This window comes from Pseudonaja textilis, chromosome 5 (assembly GCF_049901715.1).
Source record: "Pseudonaja textilis isolate UNSWEBS1 chromosome 5, rPseTex1.2, whole genome shotgun sequence".
NCBI classification, from domain to species: domain Eukaryota; kingdom Metazoa; phylum Chordata; class Lepidosauria; order Squamata; family Elapidae; genus Pseudonaja; species Pseudonaja textilis.
Genome location: NC_141994.1, coordinates 36481949 through 36508972, shown reverse-complemented (window position 1 = coordinate 36508972; position 27024 = coordinate 36481949). Strand labels below are relative to the sequence as shown.

Here is a 27024-nt window from a genome sequence, read left to right as displayed (position 1 = left end):
TCCTTTTCCCCACCCCTAAAGTGGAAGATGTGGAAGCATTCCAGGGATGAGGAACCTGCCCCCCCTGGACCCCCCTCCCCAGCGGAACCAGGATTCCCCTGTCCTGATGGTGTTATACTCCAGTTGTTCTCTCCGTCCCCATCGCCCAAAAGAAGATTCGGGAGCACTTCGAGGAAAGAGCGCCAGAGAAGGTCCCAGATCCCTTTTCAAGACCTCCGCCTCCGCCTGGAGGAAGTGCAGGAAAGAGTGAACGCCAGATTTATCTCTCTCCAGCCTTCCCCTCTTGGTTTTGTGCTTCCACCATTATGCGTGGTCTTTGGCTTTAAGAGAATAAAAATTGTCCTTGAATGCAAATACTTTCATTCCAAAAGCTACCCGGGTTTCTTCGGTTGCAGACTGGAGGGTGGGGGTGGCAGGAGGGTTAGAGCCCGCTCTAAGCGGTTTACAGAGGCAACATATTGTCCCCATCAATCTGGGGGCAATAGTATAGAGCAGAAGTCTCCAAACTTGGCAACTTTAAGACTGGTGGACTTCAACTCCCAGAATTCTCCAGCCAGCTATGGTGTAGTAGAGGGAGAGAGAAATGAACAATTATTTTTCCTCCTTAATGAGAAACCTTGAGGTCCCCCTTATTCCAAACAATTTCTCACATTACCCTGTTTTGCTGACGAGGGTAGAGGAAAACGAAACGCCGTTTGGTACGAACCAGATTTTTTTGTATATACGCGTTTAATCCTAAACACGTTTACTAACGGGGCAAAACGCTGTACACAACTCAAAGACTTAGGAGCAAAGGGTATATGTATGTGGGAAGCTGCAGAGCAAGTCACGGATATACCACAAAAGCGGTGGGGTTGTGGCTTTACCCAAAACGGCTTCAAGTGTTCGGGTGTGCTTAAGCTGAAGGCTGAAGGTTTTCCAAGCCTTTTTAACTGTCGCCAAGAAGTCCGTGTGAATGGCGTAACTCTTTGTTTTGAACCGCGTATTAGTCTCTTCCGAATCTTAGATAAAGACCAGGCTACTTTTGCAAATCTTTCGGGACTCTGCATTGAAGTTCGGGACGCGTTTCCTAGGAAGCACGACCGGGAGTATTCAGTGAACTTTCTCCCCACCAAAGAAGTGCGTAAGTGCAAACCTATGATATACTTCATCATTCCTTTAACCATTATGATTTATTCCGGATTAGCAAACCAGGTCTGGACAATTTTTTTTTCCGTGTGCGTGTGTGCGTGTGTGTGTCTACGCGCCAGGTAGGGGCTGCAATGCAGAGGTTGCTTCCAGGCTCCATAAGCCGAAGTAAGCCTCGATCTCTGCAAACAGAAGCCACCGAGTTATTCTCGAGAGGCTGATGGGGGAGTAACATGAATTATTGTAGAGGAAATTGCCATGGATTTCCCTCCCTCTCGGCACCCACTCCGCCCCCCCCCCGTTTAACTGTGAATAATTCGTGGGAAGAAAAAAAAACTTTAAAAAATCTCCGAAGTAAGGAATCCTCCCAAGGCGGCCACTCCTGAGGCACAAGAAGGGGCCGAGGGGCTCCTCTGCGAACGGTGGCAGCAAAGCGAAGCAGGTCTGGACCCTCGCACCTTCGCCCGACTCCTCCAATAGCCGCAACCTGGAAATCCTCCTCCTTGCTCAGCCCGGCGGGACGCCCGGGGAGGGAAAGGCGCCGGCCATGCCGGTGTTCCTTGGTGGTCGTCCCTCCCTGCCCTGCCTTCCCTTGATAAACAAAGTGGGGCAACTTGGAGCGCCGTCTTGCACGGCCTCAGAAGTGGTTGCCTTTTCTACGAGCTTTCATTGGGAAGGGGAATCTTGTTTGTCCCGGTCTCTCCGCCTCCCGCTGCCCCTTAACCTCTGCTGCGGGGCCCAGGAACTTGGCCAACTTTTGTCACACTCCGGAATCCCCGGCCAGAAATTTTGAAGACCGTCCCAAAGTCTTCCCCACCTTAAAAGAAAAAAAAAGTGAGGGCGCGGCACTCACGCAAACATTTTGACAAAGTTAAGCGCTGGTGGACAATGAAAGCTATGATTCAACATTGGCACATATGCGCTGATACACGATCCCAGTAAAATAACCCTAAGGGTCTTTAGGAAACTCTACAGCAACGCGCGGAAGGGCGTTACTCTCATCCAGCCATTCATATTTTAATTTTGCTGGAAACATTTCTGGCACAAGCAGGAGATGAGGTCTCTGACAAAGACTGGGGGGCGCGAAACCGGGAGCTCGATTGTCCAGAGGGATCCCAAAGGCAATCAAACCAGCCAGTTAACGCCCAGGGCCCACCCGATCTCCATTCCCGGGCCATTTATTTCAGTTGACCCTATACTAACTGAATACCTACCAAGAGATGAAGGGTGCGTGTGTGTGTGTGTTGTTGGCCGCCTTCTGCTTCGCTCTCGCGCTTGAGAACTTTCAAAAGATTTTAGCGGTCTGTAGACTTTTGGATTAAAGAGTCAAAATATTGAGGGGGGGGGAAGGGTATTTCCAGCAGCTGAGCGATCCCTGCGGCAGACAGATCCTGAAGTTCCCGGATGCCTAATTTATCTCCGAACTGCCCCAGAAACTTCCAAAGGCAGAGCTCCTTCGAGCTGAAGGACAAGAACCGCTAAGAATTCCGGCTCCTTTTACCCATTTACTAGTAACACTTGAAGGGAAAAATAGATGCCGATCTTGGTGAAGGGAGACGAAGAGGAATTTCCAGATTTTCATTCATTTATTCTTTTTCTTCCCGTTGTTAACTGAATCCCACGGAAAGATGAAAATATTCTCGACAGAGTTTTGTACACAAAGAGATTTATTTTACAGTCTCGGGAATGTCACCTACATTTTCTTATATACAAGATCACATCCCACATTTTAAATAGATATTCTATTAAAAAAGGGGGGAAGTACTAAAATTATATATTTGTAATTTTATACACACACACACACACATGTACACACTCACACCCACATACGCACAAACCAAGATCTCGGGATCATAAGCGTCCTACAAACAGAATACGAGCATTTCAACGATGTTCTCCAAACACAAAGTAATATATTAATTATAAAACAGTTGAGAGATAAATAAAAAATAGAATTTAAATCAGAGGGGCGGTTCTCTTTATCGGATGGGGCAAAGCTTCCTCTGAAGAAGGTGCACATTTATTTATTCAGCTGCGCTGCCCTCCTCCTTAATCCCCTCTAGAATTTCCAGAAGATTAAATTAATTCGAAGTTTCGCTTCAAAGTGCGAACTAAAGCAGTTCACTTCCACTGCCCGTTTTCAAACGTACTACCGGGGTCGCTACTTTTCCACCACTTCTTCCCCGTTGGGTACTTTGCGATCTTCGGAAGAGATACTGTTCACGATAGAGGAAAGGCAGCGCAGGCTGCTCGAGGCGGAAGAATCCACGGGCGTCCCTCCTGTTTTGGAAAGAAGAGAAAAACCTTAAGACCCAGGACCCATTGAGAGTAAACAGCGAGAAAGGCAACTTTCCACCGCATCGCGCAACCTTAGACCTATCCCTTCCTCCGCTGGTATTTTAATCGCCCTCATTCTGCTGGTTAGCACCTTTCAGACTTTTATGACGGCACCTGCCTTCGGGATCTAAAAATCTCACCACCATGTGCGCCTCCAACCGGATGTGATACAAGAACTGAATGGCCGTGGTCAAGAAAGAAACGGTCGCTGCTCCTATGACCTCCGTGCAGTTCTCAAGGTCCTTATGAAATCTTCGGGAGTCAAGTTCCATTCCAGGGTGATTTGGCCTAAATAATTCTGAACGTTTTTGCTTTCTTTCAGGGAAGAATGTAAGCGCGCAATGTGACCCTACATGCACGTGTGAGAATGTGACCATACATGCAGCTAGCATGCAGCTCGCTGCGTTGAATTACAAAACCCCGGGAGTCTAGGAAAACGCGTGCCATAGTAAATTGTGTGAGACGCTTTGGTTATTTTAATCTGATCAAATTTAGGGCCAAAAAGGCCAAAACTTAGGGCCAAAACTTATCCTTTGAAACCAAGTTTCGCCATTTCACTCAGTGGGATCTGTTATCTCCAAATCGTCTGTAAATCTCCACCGATACCATTCGATGCTAAAGCTCAGCTCTTTCGGAAGCTGCCAGGATCCTACAGGCATTTTAAGAGTTCTAACCTTCGGAGCCAACTTTTAACATGCGGGTTGCCTTGATTCTTAAAAAAAACAGAGAAGATCCGACTGTACAAAACGCTTGTTTTGATTCTGGACCTGAGCTACACGGAAAATAGATGCGGCGTTCGGTGTGTAAATGTATTCTAGACATAAAAGCCCGCTCACAATTTTAGGCTACTTAGGTATCCTGCTGAAATCGGCGCTTGCTCCCTGATGCTCATTGCAACTCTCAGACGCAACAGAAAATCCCGTTTGGCTGAGGCTGTTTCCATCCTGTAACAGCCACTCCATTTTATTAATTGTGGCGATCGAAGGATTTGTAAGGATTTTGGCTGTCCTGGGAGCCAATTCGGACCAAACCTGCGAAGGGCAGATGCCTGGCTGGGGCCCTGATTCCTCAGCTAGATCAGAGGCGGAGAAATGCGCTCCTATAACCCGCCAGCCCAGCGTGAAGTGCGCTTTACCTTCCTTGGCGCTGATCGGCAGCGTCCGGGAATGGTCTGAGCCGCTCGGCCAGGCGGAGCTGCAGGTGCTCAAGTAGTCGGGGGTGGCCATCTGAAAAGGAGAAGGAAGAGAAGGAGGAGGTGGAGGAGGAAGAGAAGGAGGAAGAAAGAAGAAAAAGAAAGAAAGAAAGAAAGAAAGAAAGAAAGAAAGAAAGAAAGAAAGAAAGAAAGAAAGAAAGAAAGAAAGAAAGAAAGAAAGAAAGAAAGAAAGAAAGAAAGATGGAGGGAGGGAGGGAGAAAGAAAGAAAAAGGGAGGAGGGAAAGAGAGAGAGAGGAAAAAAGAAAGAAAGAAAAAGAAAAATGGAGGGAGGGAGAAAGGAAGGTAGGAAGAACGAAAGGAAGGAAGGAAGGAAGGAAGGTGGGGGAGAAGGGAAGGCGATCACCAACCACTTCCAAGCACCCGCCCCGCCCCCTGCCGCGCCCAGCCCTCTTCCCCGGCTGGCCAAGGCCAAGGGAAGAGAAGGGTGTCCGGGCAGCGGCCGTGGCCAAGCCGCGCTTACGTTCCCGCGCTTGGCGCCGCCGAAGCCGAAAGCGCTGTTGTCCCCGGCGCTGCCCTCGCCAACGGGCAGGAGCAGCTCCTGGCCTTTGTCCTGCTGGTCGAGGCGCTGGAGCAGCTCCTGCAGCCTCTCGATGTAGCTGATGGCGCTGCGCAGGATCTCCACCTTGGGCAGCCGCTGGTTGGGGTTGGCCACCGTCCGCCTCTTGAGCGCCTCGAAGGCCTCGTTGATCTTCTTGAGGCGCCTCCTCTCGCGCAGCGTGGCCGCCTTGCGCCGGTCAGTGGGCGCCGCTTTCTTCTTGCACGTCTTGCAGGCCCAGATCAGGCACTGGCCCGGGCAGTGCAGGGGCTGGAAGCCCGGCGGCGCCAACACGTGCTGCTCCTCGCCGCTGCTCTCGCCGCCGCCGCCGCTGCCGCCGCCGCAGGGCTCCGGAGCGAGCTGGTCCTGGCACGACGAGGGCGACAGGGTGCTGTCGCTGCCCGGGTAGAGCGGCGACCCCTCGGCCATGTCCAAGCTCTGCAGGGCTCCATTCTCGCCGTCCAGGTAGAAGAAGTAGGAGCCGGATTCGAAAAGGTCCATCATGATGGGCTCGCGGGGCGCCTCTGGGCCTCCCGGGAGTGGGGGCGGGGCTGGCCCAGGCAGCCCGGAGAGCGCGCGCCGGAGAAGCGGCCCGACGGAATTTAATTAGCGCGGTGACATAAGAGCCCTGGCCTGCTTTATATATAGTAGCCCCTGAAATTCTATCCAACTTTTAGCTGTCGCCAGGCATCACCCTCCTAGGAGCAGAGCAGAAAGCGAGCTGGAGGTGCCAGCCCTGAGACTTATGGGCCAGGAGGAAAGGAGGAGCAGAACTGACACCTCTTCTATTCCTCCCCCACCCCCCCACCCCCCAAAAATATTATAAAGTAATGAGCCATTAAAAAAACAAAACTGGTGTGGGGAGAGAATGAATGACAAAGCTGAGTTGCTTGTCTCTGGGTGTGAGAGTTTGGGGTGTGAAGGAAAGAAGGAGCAGAGGTAATCCTTGACTTATGACCACAGTTGAGCCCCAAATTTCTGTTGCTGAGTGAAACATTGGTTAAATGAATGTTGCCCCATTTTGCAACCTTTTGTGCCCCATTTGTTAAGTGAATCCCTGAAGTTGTTACTTTGGTTGTTAACTGAATTGGGCTCCCCTATGGACTGTTTGTCAGAAAGTTGCAAAAGGGGATCACATGACCTCAGAGTCACTGCAACCGTCATAAGTATCAGTCAGTTGCCAAACATCTGAATTTTGATTATGTCACAATGGTTGTAAGTGTGAAAAATGGACATCTCACTTTTTTTCAGTGCCCTAGTAACTTCAAGTGAACTGTTGTAAATCAAGGACTACCTGTAATCAATTTCAATCCCAAACAGGGGTGGATCCTTGTGGATCCAAGGCTAAGTATAGATCCCCAAAGTAAGCCTGAAGATTATACCCACAAAGAGGCAAATCAGTATCTTTGCTGGGCTCAGCATTATTGTTGGCTTTTTCTTTCAGCATACCATTCCTATGATCCTAATCAATTCGGTGTGCTCCAAGAGTAGAAAGGGAAAATAAGGTTGGTAATGCTGCCAAGAAGATTGGCAAGGAGCAATCCTCTGATCCTCTTATCACAAGACTTTGCTTAGCAGCTATGATCCACCCTGTCCTCAGGAACCCCCACCATCACTGCAACCCCACCCCAATTTATTGTTGATCTTCAGAAAACTCTGGTTATTTTCTTCTGGCACTTGGGTCATGATGACCTGCTCCACTTTTGGAGTAGGTATGATATGACCTCTGATTGTCTATGAAGCATTCTCTGCGCTTATGTGGAATTGTTCATTGTTTGGTTTTCTATGGTTTGTTGTAAACTGCCCATAGTCTCAGTGCTTGGTTTGGGTGGCCATACTTCTCTATCATCCATCCATCCATCCATCCATCATGGGCTAATTCATAAGACTATTGGCATACAGTGAATGTGCCTTCAGTAGATATATGTGTGCCATGTATGCCAGATTGCCCGGTGTTCAATCAGAATCCGGGTTTCTTTGATCAGGGATGGATCAAGTGATCAAGACACTTCAGAAAACATCCATGTAGAGGTAAATAGTATTTGCAGAGGTTCCTTTACAATCAGAAAACTAATAATTTGTAGTTGGTAAGAGGGGACTGTATTTTTTCTATTATCTTGTTGCAGAAGACAACAAGATGGTAGAAGTCAAGATGATGATGTCATAATAGTCTAAAAGTAATATGGTAGTATTTTCCTCATATTATTTATTATGCACAGAGTTCTAGTTTTTCTTCTTCTAGTTTCAGTTCTGCTAAGCCCATCTGAATGTTGAATTATGGCGGTACAGTCCAGGACAACTCCGGTAATTCAAAAAGTTTTAGAACACGCAGGTGGCCCTGGATTTTTAGCTTCTGAATTATATCAATATCACAGATTAGATAAGTTTATTGTTAAATGTATTTTGGAATCTTATTTCAGACTACTAGTATAAAAGTCTTATTAAGCTAGCAAAGAACAAACACAAAAGCAGTATGTATAATAGAGAAAATTTGTTCTGCACATAGAAGTACTAATCATACTCAAATGTTTGGTAACTCAAATTTGGTTTTCAGAATTTTGCTTATGGTTTGTAGATCTGAATTACAAGCCTTGCCGAAATATATCTGTAGTCTGGTATTATGATCAAATGATTGTAATAAACACATTAATCTTATAATTAATACACATTTATCTTCAAATGAGTATATATAGAAATTAATTCAATGTGACATGAAGATATTTTTTCCTACCTGAATGATTAAAAATTCAAAGCTATTTAAAATGATATAGCCTTCTTTTCCAGCAATAAATGCTTGAAAAACATTACATTGAAGACTTTTAGGGAGGTTTCATGATGCCCTAAAAGTTCCCAAAGGAATGGGGATAGCATTGCAAGGGAGATTGATGACAGGATATTGTAGATAATACTGGATGGCAAAGACTGTTCAGAATAAAGAAAGATCGTGAGATTGTCCACTTTTACTCCAGATGTCTCCCACCCATGGATAGATTATAGGAACTGTTATCAGTTAAAGTTACATATTGTTAAATATTGATGGTGGAAGAACTTCATTCAAGATCCCAGCCCTAATGCAACCTATCAGGGGGTAAGATTTGCTTAGCCTAATTTCTTTTTTTAACTCATTTTGAGAAAAATTAAAATACAAAACTCCAACAAGTGTATAAAAAAGAAAAATTTGTAAAACAAAGAAGACATTGAAAAAAACCTCAACACATATATACACATTATCTTCCCTAGTTGAATACTGGTTAATACATTACCGCAATCCCACTCCTTATGAAACAGAAAATTTTTAAAGCACTAAATCTATTTGCAAATTATTGAACTGTCATCCATATACTATATTAATCATAACATAGTTAAGAAGAAGAACAATAATAAAAAGGCAAGGTTAAAATTTCAAAACCTGCTGTAACAAACTGCTATTGTAATCAACTTGCAGAAAATTTACCCCAGCATTTTATCTATCCCAAATTATCTCAACAGTTAAGAGTAATTCATTCTGGAACAAATATCCATGTTTGTTTCTTAATAACATCTCTCATCAATTGTTGTCCAATTAAATATAATAAGTTCAGTCTCCACAATTGGTCTATTTTCCCAACAAAATCCAGATGAAAGTGGTTTCTGATTAAATATAAAACAAGTTCTTCAGTCCTCCTCCAAAAATCCAATTGATCACACACCTCCATTCACTCAGGCTTCTGCTAGTGTAAAAGAATGCAGGCTTGAACTTTGGAGAGCGGTATGCAGCTAGCTCAGTTGGGTCTATGTCTGTATAGTCCATATATTTTTCCAGACTTTCTAATGGTTTGCAGCTTTTCAATCACATTCCTTTTGTGAATCTAATTTATCCAGAACTATATGCATCTGAAGATTTTCTATAGCCATTATCATTTCATCAAACTTTTTTTTTTAAAAAAGCTTTCAACTAAAAATTGCATGTTACCCAAAGGTCTTTTTCTGGATATTAGCCACCCTTGCTTGTCCATAATCTGATACACTGTTTCTCTGTGTAACTTAGCCAGGAAACAAAGGACACAGAAAAAGAAAAAAGCAGGAAATATGTTTTCTGGATATTTTGATCCAAGATTAAATTAAAAAAAAACCCTCCCAAGTATTTAGCAAATTTAAAATTTCAGAAACCCTGTGATGAGAGACCAAGATTCATGTAAATCAAATGAACACATTTTCACCATTCAAGGACATGTTGTGTTTTCCTACAGACAATGTTATTCAAAACATCATAAATCAAAGAGGAAAAAAGAGAATAGCTAGGATCCATCAGGAGGTTAAAATAAATCAGTATTCAACCAGATGGTCAACTTTGAAAGGTAAAAAGCATAATAAAACAGAAAATTTAAAAAGTGAAATTAAAACTCAGGCATGCCAAATAAACTGCCAAAAGGAAGAGGGAAGACCAATGACTTTCTGAACACTCCAAGGAACTGAAATCTTCAAGAGTCCCCTTCCCTGATGGATCCATGGCTGTCCAAAAGCTGCCTTGAGTAATTCCTAAGTGCTCAGGCAGCAGCGCTACCAGAGAACTAGCTTTGGCAGCAATATGAGCAGATCATTGGTAAGAGAAAAAAAAAAAAACAAACCTCTTGCCATTCAGCAGCCATTTTAGGAAGGAGTTCCAGAACTTCATTTGTTAGTCACTTTTAGAAACTGTTTTTTAATTCCTTTTTAGTTGTTAGAAACCTTTGGAACAATATTTTATAACACTGAGTGAGTTGCCTTTCTGTCACTAAGAAGTTTAAATACAAGTTTAAGGATTTTTTAAAAACATGTTTTTAATAAACAGCAAAGGAGCAATTAGAATGTTGATTTTGGAAAATTACAAGTAAACTAAGGGACCAGATGGATTTGAAATAAGATTTTGGAATTAATAAGAATCATTCTTCATTTGTAAATTAATTACTTCTATCTCCTTCTAAGCTGTATTTTTTAAATTTCACCCATAAATCAATTTCAATTTTATTCAAAGGAGCCTAATGTTCTGTAGTTATACCAGCAGGTGCTAGTAAAGTGTAAAAATAATTCAAAAACTTCCTGCCACTAAAAAGTCATAATTTTCTTTTAAAGTAGCCAGCTGGTGCCCTCTAATGTCTAATCTTAGTCTTTATCAATTCAGAATATTAACAGAGTAATAATGTTCCTCTCATACAAGTGGATCTTGTCAATCAACGTCAAATTCTTAAATCAAGTCCATCTGAGTATATAATCCATATGAAAATTTTCAAAACCAACAATATTTTATTGTGCATTGCCCAGAGTCACTCTTTGAGGGAAATGGGTGGTTCTGAAATGTGAAAAATACCTGCCCTGGTCCTCCCACGGCTTCTCTTACTCCCATCCCAAGATACACAGTGCTCCAGTTCCTGCCCCGGGGTCCCCACAAGTTCTAGGCCTGATTTCCTTCACACATTATTATGTACTATCATAACATTTAATTCAGCGTGGAAAGCAAAAGTTCAGAGGTGGAAGAAAAAATTATCCTTCAGAATGATAATCATAAAGACTGCTCTCACTGAGCAGATGGAGCACATCAATCAGTGTCAAATTGACACCAGTATTTATTTAGAAGAACAACTAATGTAAACATATACTTGAGATATTGGCATCCAGTTCTACCTTTGAGTGCAATCTTCTTCCTTCCAGATATCTTGAACTATTGCTTCAACCAGGCAAATATTTCTGCTAACATGGAATTGTTGATGTCAATATCCAACATATCTGGAGAAGAGTTTAGGAAAGGCAAAATAGGAGCACTGTTTTATTACTAGTATATAATTATTTAACTGCTAATTGTATCTCAGCTCTTAACACAGAAGAGGACAAATTACTTGTTCAAGGAAGGGCCAATAATACCTGAGGCTGTTTTGTGTAGGTACACATATGCCATTCAATGTGTTTAATTAAGAGGATTTTTTTTGGAAAAAAAATAGTATTGTTGTCTGATATGAGAAATCTGAGAAGTGCTATTAGATCAGGTTATATTTTCATCACTACCGAGTGATGACATCTCCAGAATGAGATAGTAGATTACTTTTCAGTAAGTTGACCTATCCTGGCACAGATTCTAAAAATTAAATTTCATGAGGAAGTATCCAACACATTGAGTTAAAGAGTTCAGGAACTTCACAGCCAACCCTACTACAAATCAAGAATCCTACTGGATTTGCAAGGCCAATATGACTTGGAATCCAGTGGAAAAAAATAAACATTTTGCTTCATTTCTATTCTTTTCTTAATTACATCCTATACAAAATAATTTTCTTTAAACAGACAAGGAATCCAATCTGGTAGGGTTTTTTTTTTTTTTTGAACTGGTATTATAGTGGTGGTGTTATAGTGGTGGTGTTATCAGTGTTAAGATCCCAGGTATAATATATTTACAGTGCCTGTTAGTGACTAATATGTTTAGTCCCAAAGCCCATATTTACACACACAATCAATAAGATTGTGCAAAAAAGTTTGAATTTTGATTTAAGGGCAATGCAATAAACTGATTACTGATTGAATTTGAAGGTCAAAACTACTGTCAGACTGAATCAAATAATCTGAATTGATTTGGATGCTCCTTCATTTGCAGTAAAATACATTTTCTAAAGAAATTCAGAAATAATGAACTGATTTGACCTCATTCAGTTTGATTAGAACATCTGAATTATATTGGATTAATTTTTCAAATCAAATGAGTTATTCGAATTTAATTTTCCTTTTTCTCATAGGTTTAATGACCATCATATGAAAGCCATTGTTTGCATTGTTCCTGCTATTTTCTCCATTGCCTTACTTTTGTACAGTTTTTCTGATGAATTCTTGAAAAGTTTAAAGCTTGAAAATAATTTTGCAATCCTAATAAATATGTAATTGTTTCTATGGACCCATGAAGCTTATTTTAATTTTCTTAATTGATTCAGTCCATTGTTAAAAAGTGAATTCAATGAAAAAACAAATAAAATTGAGTTTTGACATGAATCAGTGCAAAATAAGTTTATTTTATTTCTTCATTTATTACATTTTTATCCCAACTTTATTACTTTATAAATAACTAACAGGGTAGTGAACATACTTATTTATTTTTTTCCTCACAAAACAACCCTGTGAGGTGGATTGGCTGAGAAAGTACGATGCCCAAAGACACCCAGCCATCTTTCATACCTGTACCAGACTGTTAAGCTTATTAGTTTAAAAACCATGTAACTGCAGTAGATATAGAAAACTGCCTTATCTTTCAGAGCTCCTGGAGCATGGGGAACCGCCAGAGTACTGAAAAATGCTGATGTGGTTCCAGTCTTCAAAAAGTATAAAAAAGTGGTTCCAGGAAACTACAGACCAATCAATACCTGGGAAAATCCTGGAAAAGACAAGCAGCGGATTTGTGAGAATCTAGAAATGAACACAGTGATTACTAGAAGCCAGCATGAGTTTGTTAAAACAGAACATACTGGACAAACTTTATTGCATTTGTTGATAAATAATTAATGGATCAGGGAAATGCTGTGCATATGGTATGCTTGGACATCAGTAAGGCATTTGATAAACTACACTGCAGCCTATTCCTTTGTAAGATTGAGCAATGTGGAATAGGTAGTACCACCACTTTCAGATGGATTTGAAGTTGGTCAGCCTTAGTGCGTAGTTCTCAATGGATCTCCATCTACATGGAGGAAGCATGCAGTGGGAATCTGTGTTGGTCTCAGTGATCTTCAACATCTTCATACATGTTCTAGATGAAGGGATAGATTGGGAGCTCATCAAATTTACATACAACACTAAGCTGAGAGGAATTGCCAATGTCTTGGAAGATAGAGTCATGATTCAGAAGGATCTTGACAAATTTGAGCATCCCATCCAACAAGATGCAATTCAATGGTGAGAAAAGCTAGGTCCTGCACTTAGGCAGGACAGACCAAATATTTAAAGTAGGAGGTCCCTTGCTCAACTGTAGTAACAGAGATGGATCTAGGTGTCCTGGTGGATCACTGCTTAAGTATGAGTCAGCTGTGTGCTGCAGCTGCCAAAAAAAGCCAACACCTAGGCTACATCAACAGAGGGATACCATCAAGGTCATGGGATAGTACCACTCTACTATTCATGCTACATTTGGAATACTGCATCCAGTTCTGGTCACCATGATACAAAAAAGATGCTGAAACCCTAGAAAGAGTGAAGAGAATAGCAACAAAGATGATAAAGGGTCTGGAGCCTAAATTATACCACAAATGGCTAAGGGATCTATATATGAAGAGAAGGCTTAGGGGAGACATGACAACAGTTTTCCAATATTTCAAGAGCTGTCACTGGGAAGATAGCTTCAAATTTATTTTCCATCACACTCAAGAGTGGAACAAGAAGCTCATCAGAGGGTGATTCCACCTAGAAATAAGGAAGTGTTTCCTGATGGTGAGAACGATTAATCAGTATAACAGGCTGTCTCCCAGAGTTGTGGATGCTCCTTCACTGGAGGTTTTCCAGAAAACATTGGATAATCATTTGTCTGGGACTGTATAGGAATTCCTGCCTTGAGCAGAGAATTGGATTAGAAGACCTCCATGTTGGGATTTTAAGAAATTTGGTAATTCATTTTTGACAATACTGTAATATCTGGAAATGATAGAATTTGTGTATAAGATGTAAAGGAATTACTTATCCTTCCTATTTTTCCTGTCCTTCTATCCACCCACTATCAGAACTGATGAAGCTTCTTGCATGAGAAGTGAAAGGCTTTCTTCTTCCTCAAGGAAAAAACAGTCCAGTTCCCTTTTGAAAAAAGCACTTTTGAGACAACCATAACCTGGATGACTGAGAATCTCCATAGATGTTAAGCTGAAATTGCTAACCAAATTGGCATTATTGAAAGATAATGCAATTAAAGCATTTCACTATTGTTATAATTAGTTGCACTGTCAACCAGATGTTTAGACTGGATTTGGCATTTTTATCCACATATTATTCCCAAAGACCTGGAGAGGCAGATGTTTGATGGTGTTAAAGGTATTGTCACAGGATGTAAGCTGTTCCAAATAAAGCTGCCTTTTGCAATTGACTGCAATTGCAGAAGCCAATGGTGTTGAACTGGTGATTCAGATGTTTTTGGATTACACCCAAGACATCTATTATTACTGGTACTATCTGCTTTCATTTGCAATAGTCATTCTACACCTATTTGCAGATCGTTGTATTTTGGGATTATCTCCAGTTTTTTCTCTTCTTCTGTCTTCAGGTACTGCCACTATCCAGACATTTTGTTTGTCTTTCTTATTGATAATTTATTATGATTATTATGATTATGATCCTACATGTACATATATATGACGCAGTGGCTCAAGGGGATGCAGTGGCTCAGTGCTAAGCTTGTTGATCAGCTCAGCTTGTCGATCAGCTCAGATGCTGAGCTTGTTGATCAGAAAGGTTGGGAGTTTGGTGGTTCGAGTCCCTAGCACCATGCAAAAGAGTGAGCTCCCATTACTTGTCCCAGCTTCTGCCAACTTAGCAGTTTGAAAGCATGTAAAAATGCAAGCAGAAAAATAGGGACCACTTTGGTGGGAAGGTAACAGCATTCTGTGTATCTTCAGCATTTAGTCATGCCAGCCACATGACCACTGAGACATCTTCGGCTTCGTAAAGGAAATGAACACTGCCCCCTAGAGCTGGAAACGACTAGTACGTATGTGTGAGGGGAACCTTTACCTTTATACATATGCATATATACAGAGAGAAATATCAACACTCCTTTCTCTTCCTATTTTGTCCACAACTGTACAAAATATTTTGTTATAACACATACCCTTCCTGATGTTCTCAATTAACTCTACCCTCCTAAGCTTTGCAAGTTGATGTAGCCACATAAATACATCTTTGGTGGTTAGCCTTTATAACAAAAATCTCATAGTCTATAAAATGGCTACAGCCTTTATCTTTTTCCAAAAGGTCTTGCTCTGATTGAGATGAAGTGCTGTCTCAGTGAGTTTGCTCCATTTTCTAGTTGCTACCATGATCCAGGCCAAGCTCTAAGCTAAACTCTAAGCAGGAATCCCAACAGGATATGCTGCTTACCATAGCTTGATAATAGCTCTTAGATTGCTTGTAATCGTTGTACAATCCAGATGTTGCTTTCTGTTTTCTTGGCTGCTGGGTGTTGTCTTTTTGCTTTTCTCTCCAACTCACCCACACTTTTATAGACTAACAGCCTGACTCAAGTGAGACCACCTATAGATGTTGATATATTCCTAAAAATGCTGGGGTGTGACTCAATTAGCTAGACACCTGTGACACCAGCATGGATGCTTGGTAGTAAACTGTGAGTGAGGAAGGAATGAGTGAGTGAGTGAGTGAATGAATGAATGAATCCATTAATTAATTTTCCCACTAGTTTCTATGGCTGTAAACTTTTATGGCTTTTCGAGAAAAGGCATGAATCTTGGGGAAGGGGTGAGTGAATAGGTGGGAAGCATTGCTGCCTGGCTGCAGCTGCTTTTCCCAAATGGGGACAGAAACCCCAGCTTCATTCCCCTGGAATTATAATAAATGCTCCTAACAATGTTATTAAAAATAACTATTTTGGTTATTATTAAAGGAACTTGCATATTTTTCTAGTTAACATAGGTACCATTTTCGTTGAGCAAATATATTTTCATACAAAGGTACCTGTGCACCCACAAAATGCCTGAAACATGCCATAAGTTTCATGTTTATTTTTTAAAAAAACAATAACTTTCTATAGCAAATTGTAGGAAGGTGCTTCTCCCTTCAGATTATTCAGAAATGTTTGAATCTCTGCCAAATCTGTGCCATCTTTTTGCATGTCGGTATGAAAGTAGTAAGGACAAGCTTCCTGTTATGTGTGACTTTGATATGAAATTTGTCCCAGTGAAATATGACTGCAGCCTTTCCCTAATAACTGGGCATGACCATACAACATGTACCGTAACCTAATAGGGATATATCTATAATAATAACAACTTATAAAAGATTATGAAAGATAAAAAGACTGGAGAGAAACATCTGAAGAACATTTAAAATGCATCGGTCATTTTTTTCCACAGTAGGTTCTTAACTCACCATACCATGAAAAAGCAAACGTGCTGTTTTTAATAAAACACGGGGAAAATATTTTAGGTTAAAAGCATTTGTGTTAGTGAGTAAATACCTAGCAGTCACTTAGAATTCAGATTGGTCAAATTCAAATTCAGGTTTTTAGTTTAAAATTTTAAACATTAAAATATTAAAACAAAAACCTTAAAACTTTAAAAAGGGTTTAGTTTCACATTTTAGTTACTGCTAAATGGGAAAAGAAATTATCCCTGGTTCAGACAATATGCTCAGCCTTTGAAAACCACCACTGTAATCAGAGAGCCACATCGGAGGTACTGTAGCATGGCAACATACACATCCATGTTAACCTTTTTAAATAGCTTAGTGTGCCGTGTGAAAAGAATGATCATCTTGAAGGAGAAAATCCTTATATGTGGGTGAGAGGTGGTGGGAGGGAAGAAACTTACTGTTTGTGACTTTACTATTTGTAAAAAAATATTTTGTTCATAATATCTTATGAATTTTTTCCCCCTATAAAATTTAACAGGGCCTAATTCAGAGTTATTTGTGACATGTCTTGCAAGAAAATGTTTTTACAAGATATTTTTAGTCCAGTATAAGAAATAATTCTAATGTTATATCAATATTCTGTGGAATAGGAAGAAGGATGCTAAATAAAAAAAGTTCAGTATTTACTTTAGAAGGGAATATTTTTTTTAATAGATAAAATGAAATATAGGATTTAAAATCAAAGTCTAGGACTCATGGCAAATTTATATTATATATGGTAACTGCAGCAAGCTTACTGTATGTACAATGATGGAAGAACAATAAAATCCACTGGGGTGGATTGTGAAAACATTAGAATTTGCAGAAGTTCCAAGATTGGCTTGTTTGGTCAGAAAAAAACAACAAAAACTTTTTTTGAAAGATCAAAAAACTTTTATGGACTTTTTGCTGAAAGAGAAAAAAGTGAAATGATATATCATTTAGAAGATTAAGATAAACTTGGACTAATTGATGGACTGATGGAACTTAGTGTATAATATCTAAGAGAGAGGAGCGATTATAACATTGTAACTATACATTTAAAAGAAGGTGAGAAGTCACTATATTTCTTAACTTTAGTTCTTTTCTATTTTTATTTGTTGCACTTTTTTCTTTATTTCTTTTTATTCTGTTTTTTATTGTATGGAAAAACTTTACTGGTAATAAACACATATAAACCAAAACTAAAATCAAAATTATTGAAGATCTTCTATATAAAGTTGTGGCCAGAAGGACATATAATGAGAATGCAAGCAGTTGAAGGTATAGAATAATAAGATTGGAAGGGACCTTGTCCAAGCCTCTGCACAAGCAGGAGATCTCATATCATTGTGAATGGCTGCTCAGTCTCACACTATTAAACACTAGATTCTGAAGAGGCAGAGAGGAACTGTGCGAACAGTTTTTAAATGACATATATTTCTACAAAATTCTACATTCATTTGCAACACAGAATCAATCATTCTAAGTCAAATTGGTCAAATATCAGGAAACCTGACAAAGCTTATCAAAGTAAAACACATTTCCTGGAACCACAAGTTTAGTAATATTTGATTCTGAAAATCTGTATTAACTGCAACTAAAAATAATATCCCCGAGAAATTTATCAGATACTTGAATGTAGATGCATAATAAATGAACACGTGTTTTCGATGAGTGCAATGAAACGGGAGCTGCATAAAATGACTTACCAAGCATATGAACAGCTGTGGATATCACCTCTTCCTCATATTCTGTATTAAAGAGAATTTATACTGTTAAACTGACAGGTGAATTTAAAATTGAGTTAATCGCCATAAAAGAAGTTGTTCATGCATTTTTGCTTCAGGAGATCTTCCTTCTTTCCACATACTGTGATAATGGACAGCATTTTTAATTTGAAGCATATTTAGGTAAGTCCTCTTTTTTTTCTACAAATAACCAGAAAGCTAAATATACTGTTACATTTTTCTTAAACAGTAGATAACTTTGTCCTGCAATAAACATTTTATAGGGCCATTTGAAATATGTTTTCCCAAGCAGCACTTTGAGTAGGCTGCCTTTAAAAAAAACATCTAAAACATACATTACAGTAAACCTGAGTAACCATCTCTCATATTGAGAAAGGTTTTGTTTTCTCACTTTCCTATAAGACATGTTAAAATTTAATCATAGCTTGCAAACAGCAATGGCAATAATTTTACCCCACACCAAGAGTCTAATTTCTTTCTTAAGATGAGCTGAATAAGAACTGAGCAACATTTTGGATTACCTGTAATAATGTGTATTAATGAGTTAAAGGGAAATAAAGAGATAAAAGGGAAAGAAAAACTGTCTACTTTCTCCCCTGTTAACCGAAGTGGGCTATGGGAAGAAAGAAACCAACAATTGCCACAGACAGAGAAGCAGGATCCCAGTCACCAAGGCTGCCTTCAACAGATTTTGAGATTTTCTTCCTTATCCTCAGGAAGTATGGAAAAATGTTTTAAGTATCATATTTGTCAAGAATATCTGAATATCACTTTCACTGGTGGTTTTACTAATACAGTAGTATATCCCAGCAATTGAGAAATAAGCACAGAGAAGATGCATTTATTTTTGGCTTAACGTCATATATTTCATAGTGAATGTGTCTTAATGGTTTATAAAACTGCCTAATGGTAGTATATACAAAAAAACAACATAATATGATGATTTTGAAAAAAGTAATATGAAGCCTGTGTTATGACAAGAATTTAAAAGATAAAACAAACATAAACTCAGGTAATCATATATTGGTTCAAAAACCCAACTGTTCTTGAGAAGTTACCGTGTGCTGCATAAAAGCTGAAGAATATTCATAGCATCAGAGGGTGAGTTTTCAGCTGTTCAGGATTATGAGATAATATTTCAACTCCCATTAAAAAAATAAAGAGCAAATATTTAAAGAAATGCTAGTTTCCTAGATACCATCAACTCCAGTGATTCACATTTCCTGTGCTAAAATATATTTGTTGCATTTACAGATAATAGCCTTCACTCACAATTCAGCAGCACAAGGACACAAATTCATATTTAAATTGTATGTTCCTGAGACATATGAATACTTTATATTTCATTTGGTTTATTTGGAAATAAATTGCGTTTCCACAGTATAGCACCTTCCAGATGTTATAGACCTTAATATTTATAAATTCCAGTATGCATGACAAATGGAAGTTACAGAGGTTGAAGATTTTGGAAGAGATCAGGTTGGAGAAAGCTGTTACAATAGAATAGAATAGAATAGAATAGAATAGAATAGAATAGAATAGAATAGAATAGAATACTTTATTGGCCAAGTGTGATTGGACACACAAGGAATTTGTCTTGGTGTAAATACTCTCAGTATACATAAAGAAAAGGTATATTCATTAAGAATCAAGAATCATAACATACAACACTTAATGATAGTCATAGGGTACAATCAACAATCAAATCATACTAGGAAACAATAAGTGGGAAGGGATGGGTGATAAGGAGTGGTGAGAAGATTAACAGTAATAGTAGTGTACATTTTGTAAATAGTTGAACAGTGTCGAGGGAATTATTTGTTTAGCAGAGTGATGGCTTTGGGGAAAAAACTGTTCTTGTGTCTAGTTCTGGTGTGCAGTGCTCTATAGCATTTTGAGGGAGGGAGTTGAAACAGTTTATGTCTGGGATGTGAGGGGTCTGTAAATATTTTCACAGCCCTCTTTTTGATTTGTGCAGTATACAGGTCCTCAATTGAAGGCAGGTGGGTAGTAATTGTTTTTTCTGCAGTCCTAATTATCCTCTGAAGTCTGTGTCTGTCCTGTTGGGTTGCAGAACCAAACCAGACAGTTATAGAGGTGCAGATGATAGACTCAATAATTCCTTTGTAGAACTGTATCAGCAGCTCCTTGGGCAGTTTCAGCTTTCTGAGTTGGCGCAGAAAGAACATTCTTTGTTGTGCTTTTTTGATGATGTTTTTGATGTTAGGTGTCCATTTTAGGTCATGTGATATAGTAGAACCTAGAAATTTGAAAGTCTCTACTGTTGATACTGTGTTGTCTAGTATTGTAAGAGGTGGTAGTATAGGGGGCTTCTTCTAAAGTCTACCACCATTTCTACAGTTTTGAGTGTGTTCAGTTCCAGATTGTTCTGGTTACACCACGAGGCAAGTTGTATAACCTGTCTGTATGCAGATTCATCATTGTCTCATTCTTTGTGAGAATCTGTGTGCTATGTGCTAAGTTTGAAAGACAAAGGTCACTCTTTTGAAGACAGCAAAGTCCACATTTTGGATAGAGAGAGAGGTAAAATAATCAATCTATGTTAGAATTAAACCCCCCTCCCTCAAGAGAGGGAGAGGAATAAGATAGTACCAATCTTCACATATACATGCAGGTCAACCTGTACAAGTCGAACTGTGTGTGCAAGCATGCTGGCCTGCTGCTTGTGCAAATTGAGCTACAAACATGTATGTGCCCTGGGTTGCTACTTGCACAGCCCTGTTTCCCTCACCACCCCCTCAGCTGGGCTGCCAAGCTACAAAGTTTGGGGACCACTGTTCTAGAAGGTCAAGTGAGTGTGCCTAGTAGTTGCTCTCCAATTTTGTTTTTATAACCACCAGAGGTGATACCTGAGTTGAAATGCAGTGACTGGATCCACGCAATCGAGAGAGAATTATGAGAGAATGAAATAGGAACATCAGCATTTTCAGTCTAAGTCCAACAATACGTAATTTCATATCACACAATACTTATTTTCAATGGTGTATCATATGTAGTCATACCTGAAATTAATTAGCTAAATTATTGATTGACTGATTGATTTTAACTCATTGCTTCAAAGTTGTCAGGTTCTAGGCAGCTTATAGAAATCAGAATATTGGGATTACAGAAGGGGTGTGAAACTCAAGGCCCGTGGGCCAGATTAGGCCTGTGGGGTACTTAGATCCGGCCCGGGGCTGCCCTGGAAACAGCAAAGGACCAGCCTGTGGTGCCTCTGCCAGCAGAAAATGGAGCTAAGGGGGGGGCACATGCACCCCGGCCCCATTTTTGCTGACAGAGAGCTGCAGGAGGCAGTTGCTGCTGAAAACATGGCCTGGGGGCCCACATGCAGCCCCCCCGAGCCCCATTTTGTTAGCAGAGGGTTGCAGGAGGCCATTGCAAGTAAAAATGGGGCTCAGAGGGGCTGTGTGCAGCCCCCCCCCCGAGCTCCATTTTCACTGGCAGAGAGCTAATGGAACAAACTAAAAACAAAACAAAAGGAGAAATGTTTCCCCTCTTGCATTTGAGCAAGCAAGAAGGAACAGGAAAGGAAAAAGAGGAAAGAAAAAGGAAAAGGAAAGATGGAAAGAGAGCAAGAAAGGAAAAATAAGGAAGAAAGGGAAAGAAGAAAGGAGAATGAAGAGGGAAGGAAAAAGAAGAGAAGGAAGGAAGGTTATAATGAGAATGAAAAAGAGTCTGAGGGGAGTCCTTTCTTAGCAGTTGGCCACCACAGGTGCCCCCCAACACAAGTGATGTGAAGCTGACCATGCCCACCTTGGCCCCACCCCTCCCCCGAGATCAAACACAACCCTGATGCAGCTCAATGAAATTGAGCTTGACATTACAGCAACTTTATGATCTGATAATTTTTGGGACCTGGATTTCCATTGATAAGCAATGAGGTTGTAAAACATGTCACATCACCACATCCCATAGGAATGGCAATCTTGCACCCTCTGTTTGCATGGGTTATTAAGGAAGAGGTAGGTCACAGGCAAGCAGATCAATATGTATAGGGGTGCCATGGAAGAGTGGCCAAGTACCATGGGCAGGCATTAGGGAATGTGAGGGGTGGAGTGGTACAGGTTTCCTATGCAGGAGCCCCAGAGCATAGGGATGCAGGTGCCGCGAGGACCAGGAATGTCATGGGCAGGTACTATACAGTGCAGGCAGGTGAAAAACTGACAGGAATAGAAGTGATTTCTGACTTCCTGTCAACTTTCTTGATTTTGCTAGTGGGAAGCTGGGAAGGAACATTGGAAATTGCTCTAATTTTAATTACAAGCTGGGCATCGAGAGTCCACATCACAAACACATGTTTTTGGTGCAACACCACCACATTTTGCAAACTAGTCATAAACTCCTGAATTAAACTTTATCATCCCTTTTCCAGAAATGAATGACATCTTTCTGAAATCTCTTTCTGTGAATTCATGGGAATTAGTGGAATCTGGCTATAATTTTAAAACTATGTAGGCTGGTCACACAGTCAACCAGGTGTTTAGACTGGATTTGGCATTTTTGCCCACTTATTGAGTCCTTCCTTAGGACCTGGGGTAGACAGATATTGTTGTTTAATAATAATAAATGAGCATGGCAGGATGTAAGCTGTTCCAAGTAAAGTTACTTTTTGCAATTGATTGAGAGTGATTTTGTCAATGCCGATGGTCTTCAAATAGTGTTCCAGAGGTTTTGGGATTGTACCTAAGTTGCCCAGACAGTATTGGTACTGTCTTTGCTTTATTTCACCAGTTATTCTACTTCTATTTGCAGGTCTTTGCTGTCAAATACTGACATGTCCATTATCCAGAGTTTTTGGTCTTTATCAACAAATGTTAAAATCTGGGGTTTTATGTGGCAGGTGCACGTCTGTTTGAATTCTAAAGTTCGAGAGCATCTTAGCTTCTTCATTTTCTAGTACTGTTATTGTTACTTGTTTGGATTAATACGATTTGGTCTACATAAGGCTTTCAAAGATCACCCAGGCTCGGAAAATAGGTTGGCAGTTATTCCCATAAGCATATTATACTTCTTAATGCCCATGAATAGTCTGCCTTGTCTATCCCATAGATTTTCAGAAGCAAATCAAAGTGGCTAGTGTTATCTTTTTAAATGCTTTATGACTTGATGCCTAGTTATTTACAGACTTTCTTTTCCAACCAGTTGATCCATATGATATGGTAATACTGGTAGAAACTATAACTGGTACCTCATTTTTATGAAATACATGTAATGCCTAGTATATCTTTGCTTACATTACTCATTAGCACTGAAAATATAATTATGATGGCAGTTTATCATGATTACAATATAATATTAGTTACTGTTAGAAAAAAGTAGAGAAATAATATAAACCAACAACAACTGAGAATCTCTTGTAATGTGTATTTTATTGTAATGTATATTGCTGGATTGTTCTTATTGTGTAGTTTTATTATACTAATCAGATTTTATTGTATAAAATTATAATGTAATAATTTATATTATTTGTGAAGGCACATGGAATATAAAACAACTATTATAATTTTATTTTTCTACAAAAATATTTTTGTTTATAGTCATTTGTATGATGGGGATATAGTTTGGCCCCTATTGTGAAACAACAGCAATATGAACACAAGCATATGCTTCCTGAAATGGAATTCATTTTCATCTGTGTATTTACATAGTGGTTTCTTCCCACTCTAGTTCCACATCACCTGAAAAAAAATAGAATACTGGTTGAACATATTAATCTTAAATTTCACATACAAGTTTAGTAAGTATTTAAAATACATTACATGGATTTCTTATGCTTCCATTATCAATGGAAGATTAAGCTACATATTGGTTTTTTAAACAACCATCAAGGTAGTTTTGTTAATTATTTTCAACTTGTAGTTTATATACTGACTAACACAAACATACACATACACATTCTATATCTATATACTATATGCACTATATTATATTAAAACAAAAGTATGTGTAAGTACTTAGTGATAGAAAGATATCAAAGGGCATATAAGAAACATTTTGTGTTTTGAGTAAAAATACAAGAAATGAAGCAAAGAGGAAAAATAGGGTGATAATCTGAAAAATGAGGTTGGCAGAACCAAGACAAGAATTGTATCCAATAGATCACCAATAAAATAAAAGGGCAAAATCATGGGCCCCAATGGCAAAATGTTTTTATTGGATCTGGAAGTTGACAGGATATGTCTAGGGACAATTCCATGAACAGTGCAATGAAATATTTTATTATCTTAATAGCAGAAATCTGGATACTGATGAGTTATATCATGGCCAAAAATTCAGATCCTAAAGTTGTCACTTTATCAGATCCTAAAGTTGTCACTTAAAAAAATTTACTAGAAGGGTTTTTGCTCCCAGTTTTGTGAAAAAAGAAAAAAAATGATATGATAAGGTAATAGACTGTATATTGTGGAAAAGACACAGAGAACAAGAACAAAAGGATGTGACTGAATAAAATGCAAAGCCAGGGAATACCATTATTAAGAGGATTAGGCTGAATGATAAGAAGCTTCTGAATAAGAAAGTACTTCTGGTTAACATAAACTATTAAGTTAGGAAGAAAACTGTTTCATGAATTTAGTCATTGTGCAAAGATGGTGCCTTTGATTTTATCCAAAAAATTAAAAAGTTAAAAACAAAAACATCAAATAAAATAATATAAATAATTTTGATAAAATACATTTATATACCTTCCATTGCATCCAAAGAATCCATCTTTTGCAAAACTGAATAGTTAACAAAACACATAGGCTGATTGTTCTTGATTGTCAGCAAATCCAGAACACACTGATGTAAAAATATGTACTGTGCCTAGAAAGTATGAAAATTAAAAATAGTTAAGCTTTATTCAGAGATATCTTGATGCTAACCTGAACTTGTTCTGAGGCAATTTTTGAATTAAATACTCAGGGTACTTTTAGAAAAAGCAACATTCTTACAACTAGTTCATATTTTGGGATACTTCTGGAGCCCATTCTACTTAGATAGGATTCTATTACACTTCTTATTGCAGCTTCTTCAAAGCTGCTTCATAATGAAGAAGGACACAGAACAAGGATGGGACAGCAAAAACAGGGGACCATGTTTTTATTACAATGGTAAGTTCATATGTGAATAAGATAATGTCTCAGAGTCTCAAAGAAAGTAATCTTGGAGAAATTTTTATGTTGATTTCTGAATTTCTGAGAACCATTCCTCTAGATATACTATAAGAACAGTGCCCTCCCAATTTGAATTTCCAGGTGAATAAAAATAAAACTATGCCAAACCCATTAAACCTTAAGGAAGTACTCATGGCAAGATCCTGATTTGCTGTCAATACCGTGTTTCTCATATAATAAGGCTGGGTCTTTTTTTTTTTTTTTGAGCCCTGAAAAATGGCTAGGGCGTCTTTTGGGGGGTGACTTAATTCCCCCCCTTGCATCTTTGGGTGGGCGGGCAGCGACGGCTTGGATGTTGACCTCGGCGTTGGTGGGGCACTTCATATCGGGGTCAACGCAGGCAGTACCATATCCAGGTGTGCAACAAAAGTACTTCCTAATGGCAAGCTCCTGCACCATTCCCCCCATTTTGCATGTTTTAATGTAGGGCTTAATTTGGGGGGCGGGGCTTAATTTCATTCCATGCCTATAAAACATGCTGGGACTTCCTATTGGGGGAGGCCGTATTGTTGGAGAAACTGGGTAGTAGGTTTGGTCTAAAAGAGAAGAGATATTTTTGTCCAAAGAGCTGTTGCAAGATGATCGGACCTGATTTGAGATCCAAGAAGCAGTGCTATGTTTTAATATACAGTATTTTAACATAGCACATCCTCTTGGATTTCAAATCAAGTCTAATCATCTTGCAACATGGGTTTGGCATGGTTTGTCATAATGCAATATATCCTCTTCTTGGATTTACCGAACAAGCACCACCAAGCAGAGAATGAGACTTTAGTGAAATCAAGGCACTTTTATTGACTGGAACATTCCTGGAAAAATCCTCAGTTTCCTACTTATTTCCCCCCGAGTATGATTAAAACAAGGAGAGAAAAAGTCAAAGTGGTGGCTTCTGATTGGCTCACAGGTTCAGAATATCCAATACTTATTATTTTAGGGCTGAAGCAGTTTCTTATCTTTCTAGTTAATACATGTTTGCTCCAGAGGTATATTTTCTAAAGATAATGCACTTTATATGAAGCAATCCTCAAGCAATATATTCATTACTTCTATGATATGCTGAATACAATGAACATACAACTTCGACAAAGGATTATTTTGAGTGTTGTTTCGGACATTAGCAAGTTGGGAGGAAATCTATATATATTTCAGTCAGTCATTCTTTCCTCTATCTATATTAAGTGCTGGCTTTAACAATAAATGATTTCTTTTCTTTTCAGTGCTCTCCTACAATTGCACACATTTATGTTGCAAGCCCCTAAGGTACTCCTGGATTGAAAGGATTAGCCAATGACATCATCATTACCCTGGGGATGCCCAATTGGGAGCTCCTTTTATGTCCCTTTAATGTGCCCACCAAAGTGGCACCTATTTCATCTATTAATGTTTGCACACTAGGTAGAGGAGCTGGAGAGAATGACGGAAGCTCACCCCATCCCACAGCAGCACTTGGGTCTTGAACATGGGCTTGCTAATTGTCAACCCAGTATTTTGGGTGTATGTGAGCTACTGTGCTCTTTCCCCTACCATAACAACATTACTGCCACCAGTTATTGTTAACATTCTTTCAGAAATATAGACTTTTATTACTTTTCTTTTTTCCACTGGATTAAAAACATTAAGACTTTCAAAGATGGATATAAATAGAAACCAATATCTATTTCATACTTCAGTGACATTATTGATTCCAAATAAAATTGATATATGTATAGAAGGCTACCTCATAATATTTCTCCCCCATGCCAAGGGGGGGGGAGGGAGAGAGAGGGAGGGAGAGAGAGAGCGGGAGAGAGAAGAAAGGAGAAAAACAA

The 27024-nt window shown here is 39.4% G+C and overlaps 2 protein-coding genes across 3 annotated transcripts in view; both read right to left on the bottom strand.

The window, feature by feature from the left end:
- Positions 1-2777: 2777 nt before the first annotated feature.
- MYF6 (myogenic factor 6) lies at positions 2778-5830 on the bottom strand. Its single transcript, XM_026702676.2, has 3 exons — positions 5140-5830; positions 4601-4691; positions 2778-3408 (listed from the first exon to the last, which is right to left on the bottom strand). Exons 1-3 carry the CDS (start codon positions 5716-5718, stop codon positions 3290-3292), a joined length of 789 nt encoding a protein of 262 aa, XP_026558461.1. The 5' UTR covers positions 5719-5830; the 3' UTR covers positions 2778-3289.
- A 17582-nt stretch (positions 5831-23412) lies between these two features.
- The window catches only part of PTPRQ (protein tyrosine phosphatase receptor type Q), a 105991-nt gene continuing 102379 nt past the window's right edge, over positions 23413-27024 (bottom strand). For both annotated transcript variants that reach the window (XM_087934505.1, XM_087934506.1), the window contains 2 exons: positions 24746-24866; positions 23413-23740 (listed from right to left, as the gene is read on the bottom strand). In XM_087934505.1, the coding sequence (XP_087790631.1) occupies positions 23703-23740; positions 24746-24866 (159 nt within the window). In that variant the 3' untranslated portion in view covers positions 23413-23702. The remainder of the gene's footprint in view (positions 23741-24745; positions 24867-27024) is intronic.